This window comes from Vulpes lagopus, chromosome 14 (assembly GCF_018345385.1).
Source record: "Vulpes lagopus strain Blue_001 chromosome 14, ASM1834538v1, whole genome shotgun sequence".
Lineage (NCBI taxonomy): Eukaryota > Metazoa > Chordata > Mammalia > Carnivora > Canidae > Vulpes > Vulpes lagopus.
In genome coordinates this window covers 28,796,319-28,809,391 of record NC_054837.1, presented here as the reverse complement: position 1 = coordinate 28,809,391, position 13,073 = coordinate 28,796,319, and the positions used below count along the sequence as shown (strand labels likewise).

At 50.7% G+C, this 13,073-nt stretch overlaps 1 protein-coding gene across 5 annotated transcripts in view; it reads left to right on the top strand.

The window, feature by feature from the left end:
* Positions 1-12,101, top strand: part of CAMKK2 (calcium/calmodulin dependent protein kinase kinase 2) — a 48,452-nt gene extending 36,351 nt beyond the window's left edge. For 2 of the 5 annotated variants that reach the window (XM_041728505.1, XM_041728506.1), the window contains exons 14-17: positions 542-670; positions 5,096-5,196; positions 5,750-5,792; positions 9,035-12,101. In XM_041728505.1, coding sequence (XP_041584439.1) covers positions 542-670; positions 5,096-5,196; positions 5,750-5,792; positions 9,035-9,199 — 438 coding nt within the window. In that variant the 3' untranslated portion in view covers positions 9,200-12,101. The remainder of the gene's footprint in view (positions 1-541; positions 671-5,095; positions 5,197-5,749; positions 5,793-9,034) is intronic. The other 3 variants (XM_041728507.1, XM_041728508.1, XM_041728509.1) reach the window with 3 other exon arrangements.
* The last annotated feature ends 972 nt before the right edge of the window (positions 12,102-13,073 follow it).

Sequence of the window (13,073 nt, the reverse complement as noted above, 5' to 3'; positions counted from 1 at the left end):
GGCCAAATAATTACAGATAAGGGCTTGGACCCCAGGGGTGGGTAGTGGGGTGGGGAAGATCCCTGCCTGGGTCCTCTCCTGACTGTGTCCTTCTAACTGGTCTCACTGTGCCTCCTCAAGCCTCTCTTAGCCTTCTGTGAAATGGGGAGGATCTGTCTGCTCTGAGCAGAGCCTTCCGGGCATCAGGAAAAGTCGCTAAGGGGCGATGGGTGCTCCTTGGGCAACCGTACAAGGCAGATGCCAAATTCTGGTCACTTCTGTCAAGACCTGGGGCAGATGGAGAATGCGGTCCGGCACACATCTGGGCCTGGTGGCTCCTTCCCATTCTCTGTCTCTCTGTCTTTTCCACGTTTTCTTGCATCTCACTCACTCCCCCACCCTCTGCCTGGCTTGCCAGCTCTTTTGCATGCCTAACCTCAGGCCTCCACCTCTGCCCTCCCGCACTCCCTCCCTGGCTCCGCTCACTGGCAGGGCCTTGGTGTTACTCTCCGACCTCTGGGGCCAGTCGCCGGCCCCTCACCCCTCCTATCATTCGTTGAAGCTGCACCCCTGGGTCACGAGGCATGGGGCGGAGCCGTTGCCATCGGAGGACGAGAACTGCACGCTGGTCGAGGTGACCGAAGAGGAGGTCGAGAATTCGGTCAAACACATTCCCAGCCTGGCGACCGTGGTAAGGCGGAACGAACCACTGACCGAGAACAGGGACAGCCTGAGGCGGGCTAGGACACAAGGATGGGCCGGGACACAGGAGGGCAGCTGAGAAGCAGATACTGAGCCTGAGAGTTGGGATGCCCGGGTCTGTCCCTGACTCCCAGCTATCAGGCTCTGGGCCTTGGTCATACATCAGGGCAGGAGGCCCCTGCCCCTTGTAGTGTCAGCTCTATCTATGGCCCGATTCTGGTCACTGTGGGATGGGTGGCTCTTCCCCACAGATTCTATCACCCTTTCTGGAATTCTTGCTTTCAGAGCACGCGGCAGGAGGAGAAGGACTGGGGCAGGTGCCAGGGGTGGAGCTGGAGCCGAGGTCTCTAAGATGGAACTCCTACTTGGCTGGCTCTTCTGTCTTCAGAGCAGATGGCTTAGTTTGTCTTGCATCTGCCCTGTGGGCAGCTACCGGGGCTAGGGGCCGGGGCTCCCAGGTCACTTTAATGGCCTTATGTTCCTTGGCCCAGGAAAAAAGATCCAGAACGTGGAGTCCTCAGGCTTAACCTTGGAGACTCTGGGAATCACTCACTGGCCAGTCTCCTGCTCGGGTGGGAGTTTGGCTCCAGGAAGGTGACCGGGATCGTCAAGGGCTGGGGGTCCAGGCAGCAGTCCCAGGGGCAGAATGCAGCTGGCCACCCACTAAGGCCCCTGTGAAAGGCCTGGGGTGTGTTTGGCTAGTACTGGCTCCAGCTGGCAGGCAGGACTCTTCCTCTGGAAGGAGCTGGTGAGACTTTCCAAAAAGACACAGTGTCTGACCTCAAGTGACCACCCGTTTAGGAGCCTAAATGCTGGCTCCTTCTCTCCCAGCTTTGCACTTCTCCCTCCTGCTTCCCCACACACTTTCTCTCCTTCTTCCAAAACCTGAGCCCCTGGGGTGGGGCATCCATTCATATCTTCCTCCTCCTCCCCTACCTGGGGCCTCTGCATGACCTTCACTGTTAAAACTCACCCACACTCACTCCCTCTTTCTCATCCACTCCCTGCACTCATGTCCTACACCCACAGTGGGCGAGGCAGTTGGTGTTAGATCCAGGTGCCCACTATGGGTTATTCTGTTCTGGGCTCAGGATTCTTAGGAGAAGGTCTTTGACCCTTAGAGGTCTGGGAGCAGGAGGTACGTGATGAGTGAAACGAACATGGTGTGCCTGCCATCTTGGAGAGGCGGACGCTGGGCAAACCACCAACAAATAAATGTATAATGTAACAGGGGCTGTGAAGTACACCCCTAAGGGGGACTTGGACCCTCAAGAAGGGCATGTGGCCAAGCTGATGGGTTGAAGAAGACCTCCTGGAAGAAGCGGATGTGCACTGAGTGGATGGGAGTGTTAACTGGGCCAACGCAGTATCAGGAAGAGGGGGTTTCTGGCAGAGGGAAGAGCAAACGTGGTGATCCTTTGGTGGGAGGAAGCTAGGACCAACAGGAAAGTTCAAGAAAGCCAGGGCCACTGAAGCAGGGTGGGGAAGGTGAGGGATAGTGACATGAGTCTGGGTAGGAGATGGGGCCTGACCACACAAGACCTGAGGCCACAGAAGAGATTTAAATTATGGTCCCAAGAGATGTCCAAAGTACTTGTAGCATTTAAATCAGGAGAGTAGCACCATCAGAAATGGTCTTTGGAAGACCCCATGTGGAACATAGAATGTGGGCACCAGGGAGGAAATGGGGGCTACTGCAGAGGGACTAAAAGATGGGGGGTGGTGCGAGTGTGTAGAGGTGGAGGGGGCGACACCTGGAGAGGCACAGAGGAAAGGGCTGGTGTGTTCCAGGAACCACAGAACACCAGGCTTGCGAGGGAGGAAGGGAGGGTGAACACCTTGCCAGGGGGCGTGGCCTTCACTGAAAAGTCAGTGTTTTTCTCTTACTTTTTAATGACATAGAATTTGTGTAACATAGAACTAACCATTTTAAAGTGAACAATACAGTGGCTCTTATTACATTTACAACATTGTGCAACCATCACCTCTGTGATTCCAAAACATTTTCGTCCTCCATCCACCCCACCCCGGAAACCCTGTACCCATTAGCAGTCATGCTGTTCTTCCCTCTCACCAGCCCCTGGTGATTTCCAGTTCACCAGGACCGTCTCTCTGGACTTGCCTTTTCTAGGCATTTCCTATCAGTGGAATCATACCAGTATGTGGTTTTCTGTGCCTAGCTGCTTTTACTCAGCTTTGTGTTTATCCGTGTTCATCCGTGTTGTAGTCTGCCCTGTTGTAACTGAATAATATGCCATTGCATGGATAGGCCACATTTTGTTTATCCATTTTTCAGATGATAGGTGTTTCCACCTTTAGGAACGTCAGTGTGTTATTTTTTAAAAGATTTTAGTAATTTATTTATTTGAGAGAGAGCACAAGCAAGAGGGGAGAGGGCTGAAGGAGAGGGAGAAGTAGGCTCCCCTTGGGGCTCGACCCCAGGACCCTGAGATTATGACCTGAGCCGAAGGCAGACACTTAACCAACTGAGCCACCCAGGCAGCCCCATCCGTGTTTTTTTTAAATACTTAGATTTCTTCTTAGCAGCACGCACACCAACTAATTCAGAAGCTCGGTCAATGCATAAAACAGCTTGAAGAGGCACCATACTCTGCTTGAGGGGTGGGGGCTAGTGCCTTTCAGGCTGAGGTCTTTTCCTTGAAAATTCCTTCATAGGTTACAGCAGCCAAAAGCATCACCAAAAATAACTCATTTGCTCCCTTGCTCCAGAATCTTCCCTGGCTCTCTGGCTAGCAGCAGGTTAAGTTCCAAAGTCCTTTGGGTGAAAAACTTTAAGTCAGGGAATGAGGGAATCAGACCTGGGTTTTGGAAAGGATAGACCAGATCAGTGAAAGTGAGGCAGAAGATTGGGTGGCCAAGGGAAGCTGAGCAGGGGCCACGGGATATGATGAGGGTAGCACCTTTTCCCAAGGGATCCTCTCCTTAGGCAGGTGTTTGCTAACCAAGCTGGGGACTCAGTCTGTATTAGAGTGGGTGAAGGGGCACATGAGCAAGTTCCCATCACCAGCAGTGAATAAGCCTGCCCCCCATGCATCTCAGCGTTGGGTGGGCCTTTGGGACCTCTCGGCTCCCTCTCCCTCTCCCTCCCAGTAGTCTGTGGGCAGGCCACCCTCAATGTCCTAGGGTGTTTCCACCTGCTCAGGTGTTTCCTATCCTCCACTAAAATTCAGTCCCCTGAGAAATTGGCACCCTTGTGTGATGTAACCACCGTAGAAAACACACCACATGATCTAAGAATTCCACTCCAGGGTATATACCCAAGAAAAACAACATTTTGTGTAGAAAACATCCACACACAAAAACGTGCACAAATATTTATAGCAGCATTATTCACAATAGCCAAAAAGTGGAAACCTCCCACATGTCCATCAATGGATGAACGGATAAACAAAATGTGGCATTTCCATATGAAAGAATATTATTTGGCTACGAAGAGGAACGAAGTGCTGATACGTGCTGCAACCATAGGAGCTTTGAGAACATGATGCTAAGTGCAGGAAGTGAGACCCAAAAGGCCACATTCTATGTGATTCTGTTTATGTGAAATGTCCAGAATAGACGAATCCTTAGAACACAGATTGGTGGTTGCCAGGGCCTGGGGGCAGGAGAAATGGGGTGTGAGTACTGGGTTGATAAAATGTTCTGAAAGTCAGTAGTGGTGTGAATATACTAGAAATCATTGAACTGTACACTTTAAAATGGTGAATTTTCTACTATGGGACTTCTATTTCAGTTTTTAAAAAGTGCAGTCCCTGAATTTGGCTGGGAAAAGAGTAGCTGGTTTCTTGTTGGGGTGGTCAGATAGTTTTCACCAAAAAGAAAGGCCCAGATTTGAAGATGAGACAGATTGATGGGCCAAGAGGGCAGGTGTCGGGTTGGCTAGGTAAGATACGTGGTGCCAAGTGTACTGGAAGGATAGCACTGGCCAGCTCTCTGGGGCTCAGGTAGACCAAGATGAGAGACGTTAAACCGAGGGATTTCAACCTTATCTCATTGGCAGCCAGGAGGCATGAATTTTTTTTTTTTAAGATTTTATTTATTTATTCATGAGAGACACAGGCAGAGGGAGAAGCAGGCTCCATGCAGGGAGCCCGACATGGGACTCAATCCTGGGTCTCCAGGATCACGCTGTGGACTGAAGGCGGCGCCAAACCACTGAGCCACCCAGGCTGCCCAGTTGTGAATGGTTTTGGACATGAACTAGTCAGATTTGGTGATGATTTGGGTTTTTGTGCCTTCAGTGGGAGGGATGCTGCCGAGGATCTCTCAAAGGCCTGTCACCAACCACAAGCCTTGGGAGTAACTGGGAGAGAAAGGAAAAGGGAGATGGCATTGGGGGAGATGTGGCCTGGAGTCTCCCCCAGGTGGCCCAGCTCCCTCTTCTGTCCTTCAGATCCTGGTGAAGACCATGATACGGAAACGCTCTTTTGGGAACCCGTTTGAGGGCAGCCGGCGGGAGGAGCGCTCATTGTCAGCGCCTGGAAACTTGCTCACGTGAGTGTCCACCTGCCTTACTCTGGGGTGGGGAATAAGAGGCTGGACCCAGGGCAGCGTTGCCCAGCCCACTCCGTCCAGGCCCATCCCTGGAGCAAAACATCTGGAATGACTCAGACCAGATCTCCCAGGCTCAGTAGGAACATTGGAGCAGCTGTCTCTGGTTCTGCCCCACCCCAACTCAGCCTTGTGTGATGGAACTCTCCGCAAAAGGAACTCTCCTTTTGCGGACAGTGAACCCCTGCTGGAGTTCTACCTTTCTCAGGGAAACTTGCACTTTAACACTGGGACCTCTTGACAATCAGAAAGCATTTCTGTGGCCCAGAAACATGCATGCTTGATGGTGGGATTATCAGCCCTGTGATGGAGGAGCAAGGCCTATCTCACCCACATGACCCTCTGTGCCACGCAGAGGTGCCCTGCTCAAGATCCCCCTGGCAGCAGCTCTGTGAAGCTGGTGTTTGGTCTGTGTCTCTGGGGTGGGCAACAGGCATCTCATAGATCCCAAGGGTCCCTTCTCACTTCCCTTTTCCCTCCCCTCTGGCCATTCCAGCAAAAAACCAACCAGGGAGTGTGAGCCCCTGTCTGAGCCCAAGGTAATGCCTGCCTGCCTGCGCTGTAGCCTCTGCCGGAGCCTGGGGGCGGGGGCAGCTGCAGAGCACGGGGCATCCCCACCAGGCGGAGGTTCCTCCCAGCTTGGGCTGCTGCGCCCAGGCTCACCTTGGGCCTCTGGACCTAGATTAAAAAACAAAGGTCATCCTGGGGCTTGGACCTGATGGTGGGTCGTGCATGTGGGCTGGGGCTGCGGGTGCATGGCGCTCCACCCGGAATGCCTGTGAATCCACCCAGGTCTTCTGACCCAGTCTGGTACCCACATATGCTCAGTGCACGTCAGTGGCATTGAGGCTGTGTCACAGGATCCCGTGGCTGCCCCTGCCCTGGGTCCATGTGGTCAGAGCATAGATCAGGCATGCATTGTTCTGGGGGCTCTCCAGCATCTACCCTTTCTTCTCTGATGGGTTAGGACCTGGAAAATAAGTTCCCTTCGAGCCTGCTGCAAATTAATGTAGGAATCTTCTGTCCCCAGGGTGGATCTGAACCTTTTCCTTTGGCCATCTCTTTTCTTTTTTTAAAAGATTTTATTTATTCATGAAAGACAGAGAGGCAGAGGCACAGGCAGAGGGAAAAGCAGGCTTTCTGCAGGGAGCCTGATGTGGGACTCGATCCCGGAATCCCAGGGTCATGACCTGAGCAGATGCTCAACCACTGAGCCCACCCAGGTGCGCTGACCATCCCTTTTCTATTTTTTTTTTTAAATTTTTATTTATTTATGATAGTCACACACACAGAGAGAGAGAGAGAGGCAGAGACATAGGCAGAGGGAGAAGCAGGCTCCATGCACCAGGAGCCCGATGTGGGATTCGATCCCGGGTCTCCAGGATCGCGCCCTGGGCCAAAGGCAGGTGCCAAACCGCTGCGCCACCCAGGGATCCCTGACCATCCCTTTTCTAAACGCAGTGTCTTCTCAGCATTTTCAGCATGTCCCAGGACAGATGAGAATTTTTGTCCCTGTGGACTAAGATCATAAACACTTAGCATTCCTGCTGCTTCTCATCCCCCCACTGCCTATGGCAAGATAGAAAATCCAGTATTCTTTCCATCGAGCTCAACTCACTACCTTATCCTCGACTGGGAGCTCCATTTCTGTATTTTTTTCTTTTTTAAGATTTTATCTATTTATTCAGGAGAGACACACACAGAGAGAGAGAGAGAGAGAGAGAGAGAGAGAGAGAGAGATGCAGAGACACAGGCATAGGGAGAAGCAGGCTCCATGCAGGGAGCCTGATGTGGGACTCCATCCCAGGTCTCCAGGATCAGGCCCTGGACTGAAGGTGCCGCTAAGCTGCTGAGCCACCCGGGTGTCTCAGTATTAATTTTTTTTTTATGTTTAAAATCTTACAGCTGGAAAGCCGTTTCTGTGTTTTAAGAGCAGCTTTATTGAAATATAATTCATATATTACAAAGCCCTGTACCCTTAGCTATCACCGCTAATTCCCTATTCCGAGGTTTCTGTAGAGTTGCCTATTCTAGACACTTCACATCAGTGGAATCATACAACATGTGATCTTCTGTGACTGGCTTCTCTCACTCAGCCTCATGTTCCAAGGTTCATCCACAGTGTAGCAGGTGTTAGAGCTTCATTCTTTTTATGGCCCAGTTATATTTCATTGTACGGGTAGACCACATCTTACTCATCCATTCATTCGGTGATGGGCATTGTTAACATTTTGACTGTCACGAATGAATGCTGCCACAAGCATTCACATACAAGCAAGCGGCCATGTCTGTGTGTTAGGAGTTGACTTATGAGATGAAATTTATTGGCCACCCTCATCCCGAGAGTCAAGGGCTGAATCATGTAGTGGACTGTGTATGATCAGGGAAAGTGGCTGTTAACAATCAGCCAGTTGCTGGCAGCCTGAGAAGACTGCTTCATCCCTGTGAGGCTGTCCCCCGGCTCTCTACCGCCTACTCTTTCAGCCTCCCAGGTGACAGGGAGTGGACAGGGACTGGCCTTTTTTTCCTCAATCTCAAGTTTTAGGGTTTGCCTCCTGTTTGCAAGTCTGTCATCTGTTTCTTATTTTCAGTGAGCTCAGAATCACAAGCTACGAAGAGATTGGCCTTTGGGCCAATCCTTTATTCCCTCACCTGCAGTCCCAGCAAGACCTGGAGATTGCCCTAAGCCTGCTGGTGGGATGCTTTGATTGTCCACATGACCCAGCACTCTGGAGTTCCAAGGGTTTATACAGATGACGGAGACCTCGGGCCTAAGGCCTGCCAGCCATCTGCAACAAGAGCCAGCTGGTACATGCAGGCACTTCTAGGGCAGGAATTGAGGACCTGATCTGACATCTAGTTACAGCTCTCCTGCCTGGGAGATTTGACCCCCTGTTCTTTGGCAGAAACATAAAAGCCAATGAGCCTGCTCTTTCAACAGAGAGGGGTTTCTTCCTAGGAGTGTACAGACATCACACTCTCGTCCCTTGTGCTGGGACGGAGGTTCCCTTCCGGCCAGAGACACGTCTGCTGTGGCAAGCCCAGCAGCTTCTCTTCGAAGGGCCATTGCTGCTGGCTGATGGCATGGGACTTGGGCTTCTCAGGGATTTTCCTTCCCACCTCCCTAATGAATTAGGGTGTCCCCCCCTCCCCTCAGGTAGGTCTAGCTGAGGGCACTTCAGGATGTGACCTGTCAGGGACACAAGGACACCTTTACTCCCACCTCCTTGGTTTCTTCTGCTCTGATCACTCACCTTGCTGAGAGGAGGGCCCTTCTCTCCATCCAGAGTGTCCCATGGGCCTGTGTGCTGGGGATGGTTCTCTTGACCACTGTTTCTGAAAGGCTGGCTGTGTGCCAGGCCAAACCCAGGTGGTCCTGACCACTGCCCCCTGGAAGCTCACCTTCAAGTAACTAAAGATTAATCTTCAATCTTAGCCTGAAGAAGGAAGGTTGGGGTGGGGGGAACACATCAGAATACCTAAAAACTTCCACGAACAGTCCCCAAGGCTGGCCGCACACGCTCCTCACGTGGCATGATTTTAGGTGTTAAATAGATAGGTTCGCATCTATTTTTATAGTTCTTTTCTGTTTTTGGCAAGTGATGCTGCTTCTCCATTTACAAAGGGGGATATAATGTCTCCTTTGAAACTTTTGTATAGGTGAGGAAAGGGGAGAGACTCTAAAAGCTAAGTCAGTGACCTTCCAGGTGGTGTGGGACTAAGGGAGAGGCTCCAGCTGCGGCAGCCTCGCCTTAACGTGGGTTTTCTGTTCGGTGAGCAGGAAGCAAGGCAGCGAAGACAGCCTCCGGGGCCCCGACCCGGCCCCCGTGGGGGAGGAGGAAGTGCTCTTGTGAAAGGCGGTCCCTGCACCGAGAGTTGGGGGGCCCCGGCCCCCGGCCCCCGCGCTCGCATGCATCCTCTGCGGCCCGACGAGGCGATGGAGTAGCTGCCCGGACACGCGACCTCGCATGCAGGCTGCACCCTGCGTTTCCATAGCAGCATGTCCTACGGAAACCCAGCACGTGTGTAGAGCCTTGACCGTCATCTCTGGTGTTTTTGTGTTTTATTTTGTTTTGTTCCGTTTTGTTTTCTTCCTTTGTTGTTTTAAAGGGGACCAAAAAAAAAAAGACTTGACTCCATGACATCGACCTTGGCCACTGGCTGGCTGAACGGGCAGGTGTGAGGAGTTGCAGACCCAAAGCCACTTGCATTTTGGGACAGTTGCTTTTTAAAACGTTTTTATGCCAAAAATCCTTCATTGTGAACTCAGAACCATGTCAGATATACTAAGGTGAATGTGTGTGGGGTTTGAAAACCATGAAAAACTGGCAGAAAACTCTGGCGGTGTGGGCTGAGACCACAGAGTTAGTTGCTGCGTTTGAAAGGGAGAGGAGGAGGGAGTGTGACTCCCCTGCAAACCTCGAAAGCCCCAAACTCCAAGCTGTGGCACCTTCCAGGACGGTGGACTCACAGAGTCAGGGTAGGGCTAGCCTTCAGTAGCTGCAGGGAGCTTTGGTGCACCTTATTTGTAAGAAGGACTTACATTTTTTTTAATGGGTAAAGTTGCAGTCAGGAAAAGGGAAAGGGCTTGAAGCTCATTAATTGCTTTTCAAAGGGGATTTTCCATCCCTCAAAGGGTGTTCCGTGTGGTTGGGCAGGGAGCAGTTTCACCTAAAGGAGTGATAGCCACTCGCAGCAGGTTTCTGAAACATTAACTGAGCTCCAGTAAATCTCTTGTTCAATGACAAAAACTTCAGGTGAAATCCTACACTTCCATGTACATTACATGACTTAAGAGTAAACAAAATATTTTCAATTCTCTAGACTGAACTCTAGAGTAGTTCGAGGTCATTTAGAGCTTCCAGGATACGTTCCCCAGCTTTAGGCATGTGATCAGAGTTAGAGCCCATGAAACCTGTGCCTGTATATTAGCAGCTTGGCTTGTTTATAACCTGCGTATTCTAGAGACTGCCAAGGTTTTGTTTTCTCGAATACTAGCTGATTGTTGTGGTTAGTGAAACAGTTTCTGGAGGGCCAGTGAGGAAATACTCTGATGCGACGGAGACACAAATGCTCATCCTTACGGGTAAAGCCCTATTGGGGTCTACACAGTCACTTTGGGGCACCCTTTTAGAGAAGGTGGTTGAAACCTAGAGCAGTCCTCAGGGCCCAGGAGAACCAGGGCTTGGCACAGGGAGTTCTGTTTTGTAAGCCAAAGGTCCAGACAGAAAAGGCTTTACCTTTTTGGGTTCCATCTCAGACTGGGAAGTTTCACTGAAGTTAAGTGTGACTTCTTTCCGGAGCCACAGATGGCTGAGCGGAGTTCAAGGGGGAGGAGAACAGGAAGGCCTCTGCCCTGGGAGATTCCCAGTGCTTTGTGGACTCCGGCTTGGGGGAAATGGTGTCGGTAACTGGCCTCGGAGGACATGCTTGCCTCTAGTTGCTGATCATCATTGGCAGGAGGATCTTCTGCAGAGAGACAGCAGAGCAAGACCTCGTGCCCCCGCCACCCAGAGCATTCACAGAACCTGGGTGTTCCTGGCTTCCACAGATCTTTGTAAGCTCTTGACTGTCATTTAGCTCAACTTCTCTTGCTATTTTATAAACAGTATAGAATTAGGGGATGCTGGTTTCCAAGAGCAAAGGACAGCCGTCGAGATGGAGGGTTGTCTGGCCTGCTTTCTTTTTGTGACCTGGTACTTCCTCTTGCATTCCTGCGCTTGTTTATATTTATGGGCACCACCCCTTCTGGGAGCAGCTGGGGTCTGGTTAGTTTGCAATAAGCACCTTGCAGTAGTTAGAGTCCTTAGTCCCCGCCTGTCTGTGTGGACTCTGGTCTGGCCGAGTGGCTCGCCCAGGGCGGGCTGGCAGCATGCGGAGCTTCTGCAGAAATCCTGTTTACACAGTTGCATCGGGTAAGACCATTTCTTCTGCCACAGAACTCCCCACTTAAGGTTTCCTGTGTGGAATGTCGGCTGTTTAGGTGGGTGGGTTCATAACTTTTTTTCAAAGAAACACCAAAGAAAGCTGTGTGAAGGAAGCGCCACCCCCCAAAAAAGATAAGCAGAGGGCTGTACCATCATGCGGTAGAGTTACCATTTTCTTGGAGCACAAACGTTGGCTTTTGAGAAGCTGGCTCTGTCAGGAAGGGGGAGAAGCCATCATGGGCAGCTTTCCCAGGTGAGCAAAAGGGGTGCCCGGGCAGTTTCTTCCATTGTTGGCTCATCTGTGGGACCAACTTGGTGTAAGCAGCCTGGGGCCTGCACAAGTTCTTGCCCCAACATCCTCTGTCCTGCTCCACTTCTACCATCTCTTCCACAGCCCTACCAGGGGCTCCGAGAAAGCCTTAGCTAGCCCCTTGACGGCCCTGGGGGCTGGAGAGGCTGTCTCCCCAGTGGTCTGGCTTTCCTGTGAGTTAGGGCTCCCACCCTTTCTGGAACAAAGAGGCAAACACCTGAGCATTGAAGTGGGCTCAACCTGTTGCTCTCACTCATCTTCCAAAGGAGAGCTTCGTGTTGCTGGGGGGAAGAACTATGACCTCCACTTGTTTCCAAGGTGCTAGAGAAGGTTTCAAGGTCGTCGGTTCCCATCCTCTTTGCAGCTTTATGGGCCGAGTTTCGCAGAACTGCTAACTTTTCTATTCTGTGTCTGATTTAATGCCCGATGCTTCTGTTTTATTCCTGATCCTTTCTACTATGCATTTTCCTTTTATCAGGTGTACAAAGTTAAATACTGTGTATTTATCACTTAAAAGTACATGAATTTAAGAGAAAAATAAGCCTTTGGTGTTTTTCCACAGATGTTTAAGCTTCTCTGTAAACTTGAAATAAACAGCAAAATGGTGCAAAGCCTAGGCCTTTTGGGGATATTTTTGTTGGTCATTGTTTATAGATATCTCTAGGACATCCATCCTTATGTCTGTTTTTCTTCCTTTGTGAGATCAGATGTCCACGTCAGTATAACATATTCAGCATTATATTATTCATGTCAGTGTAACCATGTCCTAGTATCCTGCTACTAAAAGTGTGGTCCCTGGATTGGGAGTGTCAGCATCTCCTGGGAGTGGGGTGGAAATGCAAGTTCCCAGACCCCATTTAAAGAAGATCCCCAGGTAACTTGTGTGCCCACTGAAGTCTGAGAAGCACTGTTTTAGCAGGCAGGTAATTGCTAGTTCTTCTTTGGAGACCAACCAGGTGAGCAGCTACGGGAGCAATATTAATTACACATGGAACACATCCTGCGAGCAGGCATGTTTTAGGACATATCACCCCACAAGGTAGGTATTTATCCCATCTTATGGATTATCACCTGCAAAGTGAAGCTCAGGAAAGTGAAGTCAGTTGTCCAAGGGCTCCAACTTTGATAGCAAATGCAGTGTTCTACAGAGCTTGGACAGTTGCAGATTGGTTTGTTTTAGTTTTATTTATTTATGAGAGACACAGAGAGGCAAAGACATTGGCAGAGGGAGAAGTAGTCTCCCTGGGTGAGAAGCCCATGCGGGACTCGATCCCAGGACCCAAGGATCATGACCTGAGCCAAAGGCAGATGCTCTACCACTGAACCACCCAGTTGCAGGTTTTCATGGCATTTGGAGACTTAGAACTGATGCTTCCTTCAGGCTAGAGGCTGGGGGTTCCCTGCACTCCAAACGTGAATCTAGCCCATGACATTGCTTTATTGGCTTTGAGCTTAGATTTTTTGGTAAAAGGGATGGCAGATGAAGTCTGAAAGCTCCTTGTTCTGTTTTTGCAGAAATGTAACATTGGAATACTGGTCTTTAAGAGTCAAGAGCAGGTGTTCCTATCCAAAGACTCCACTGA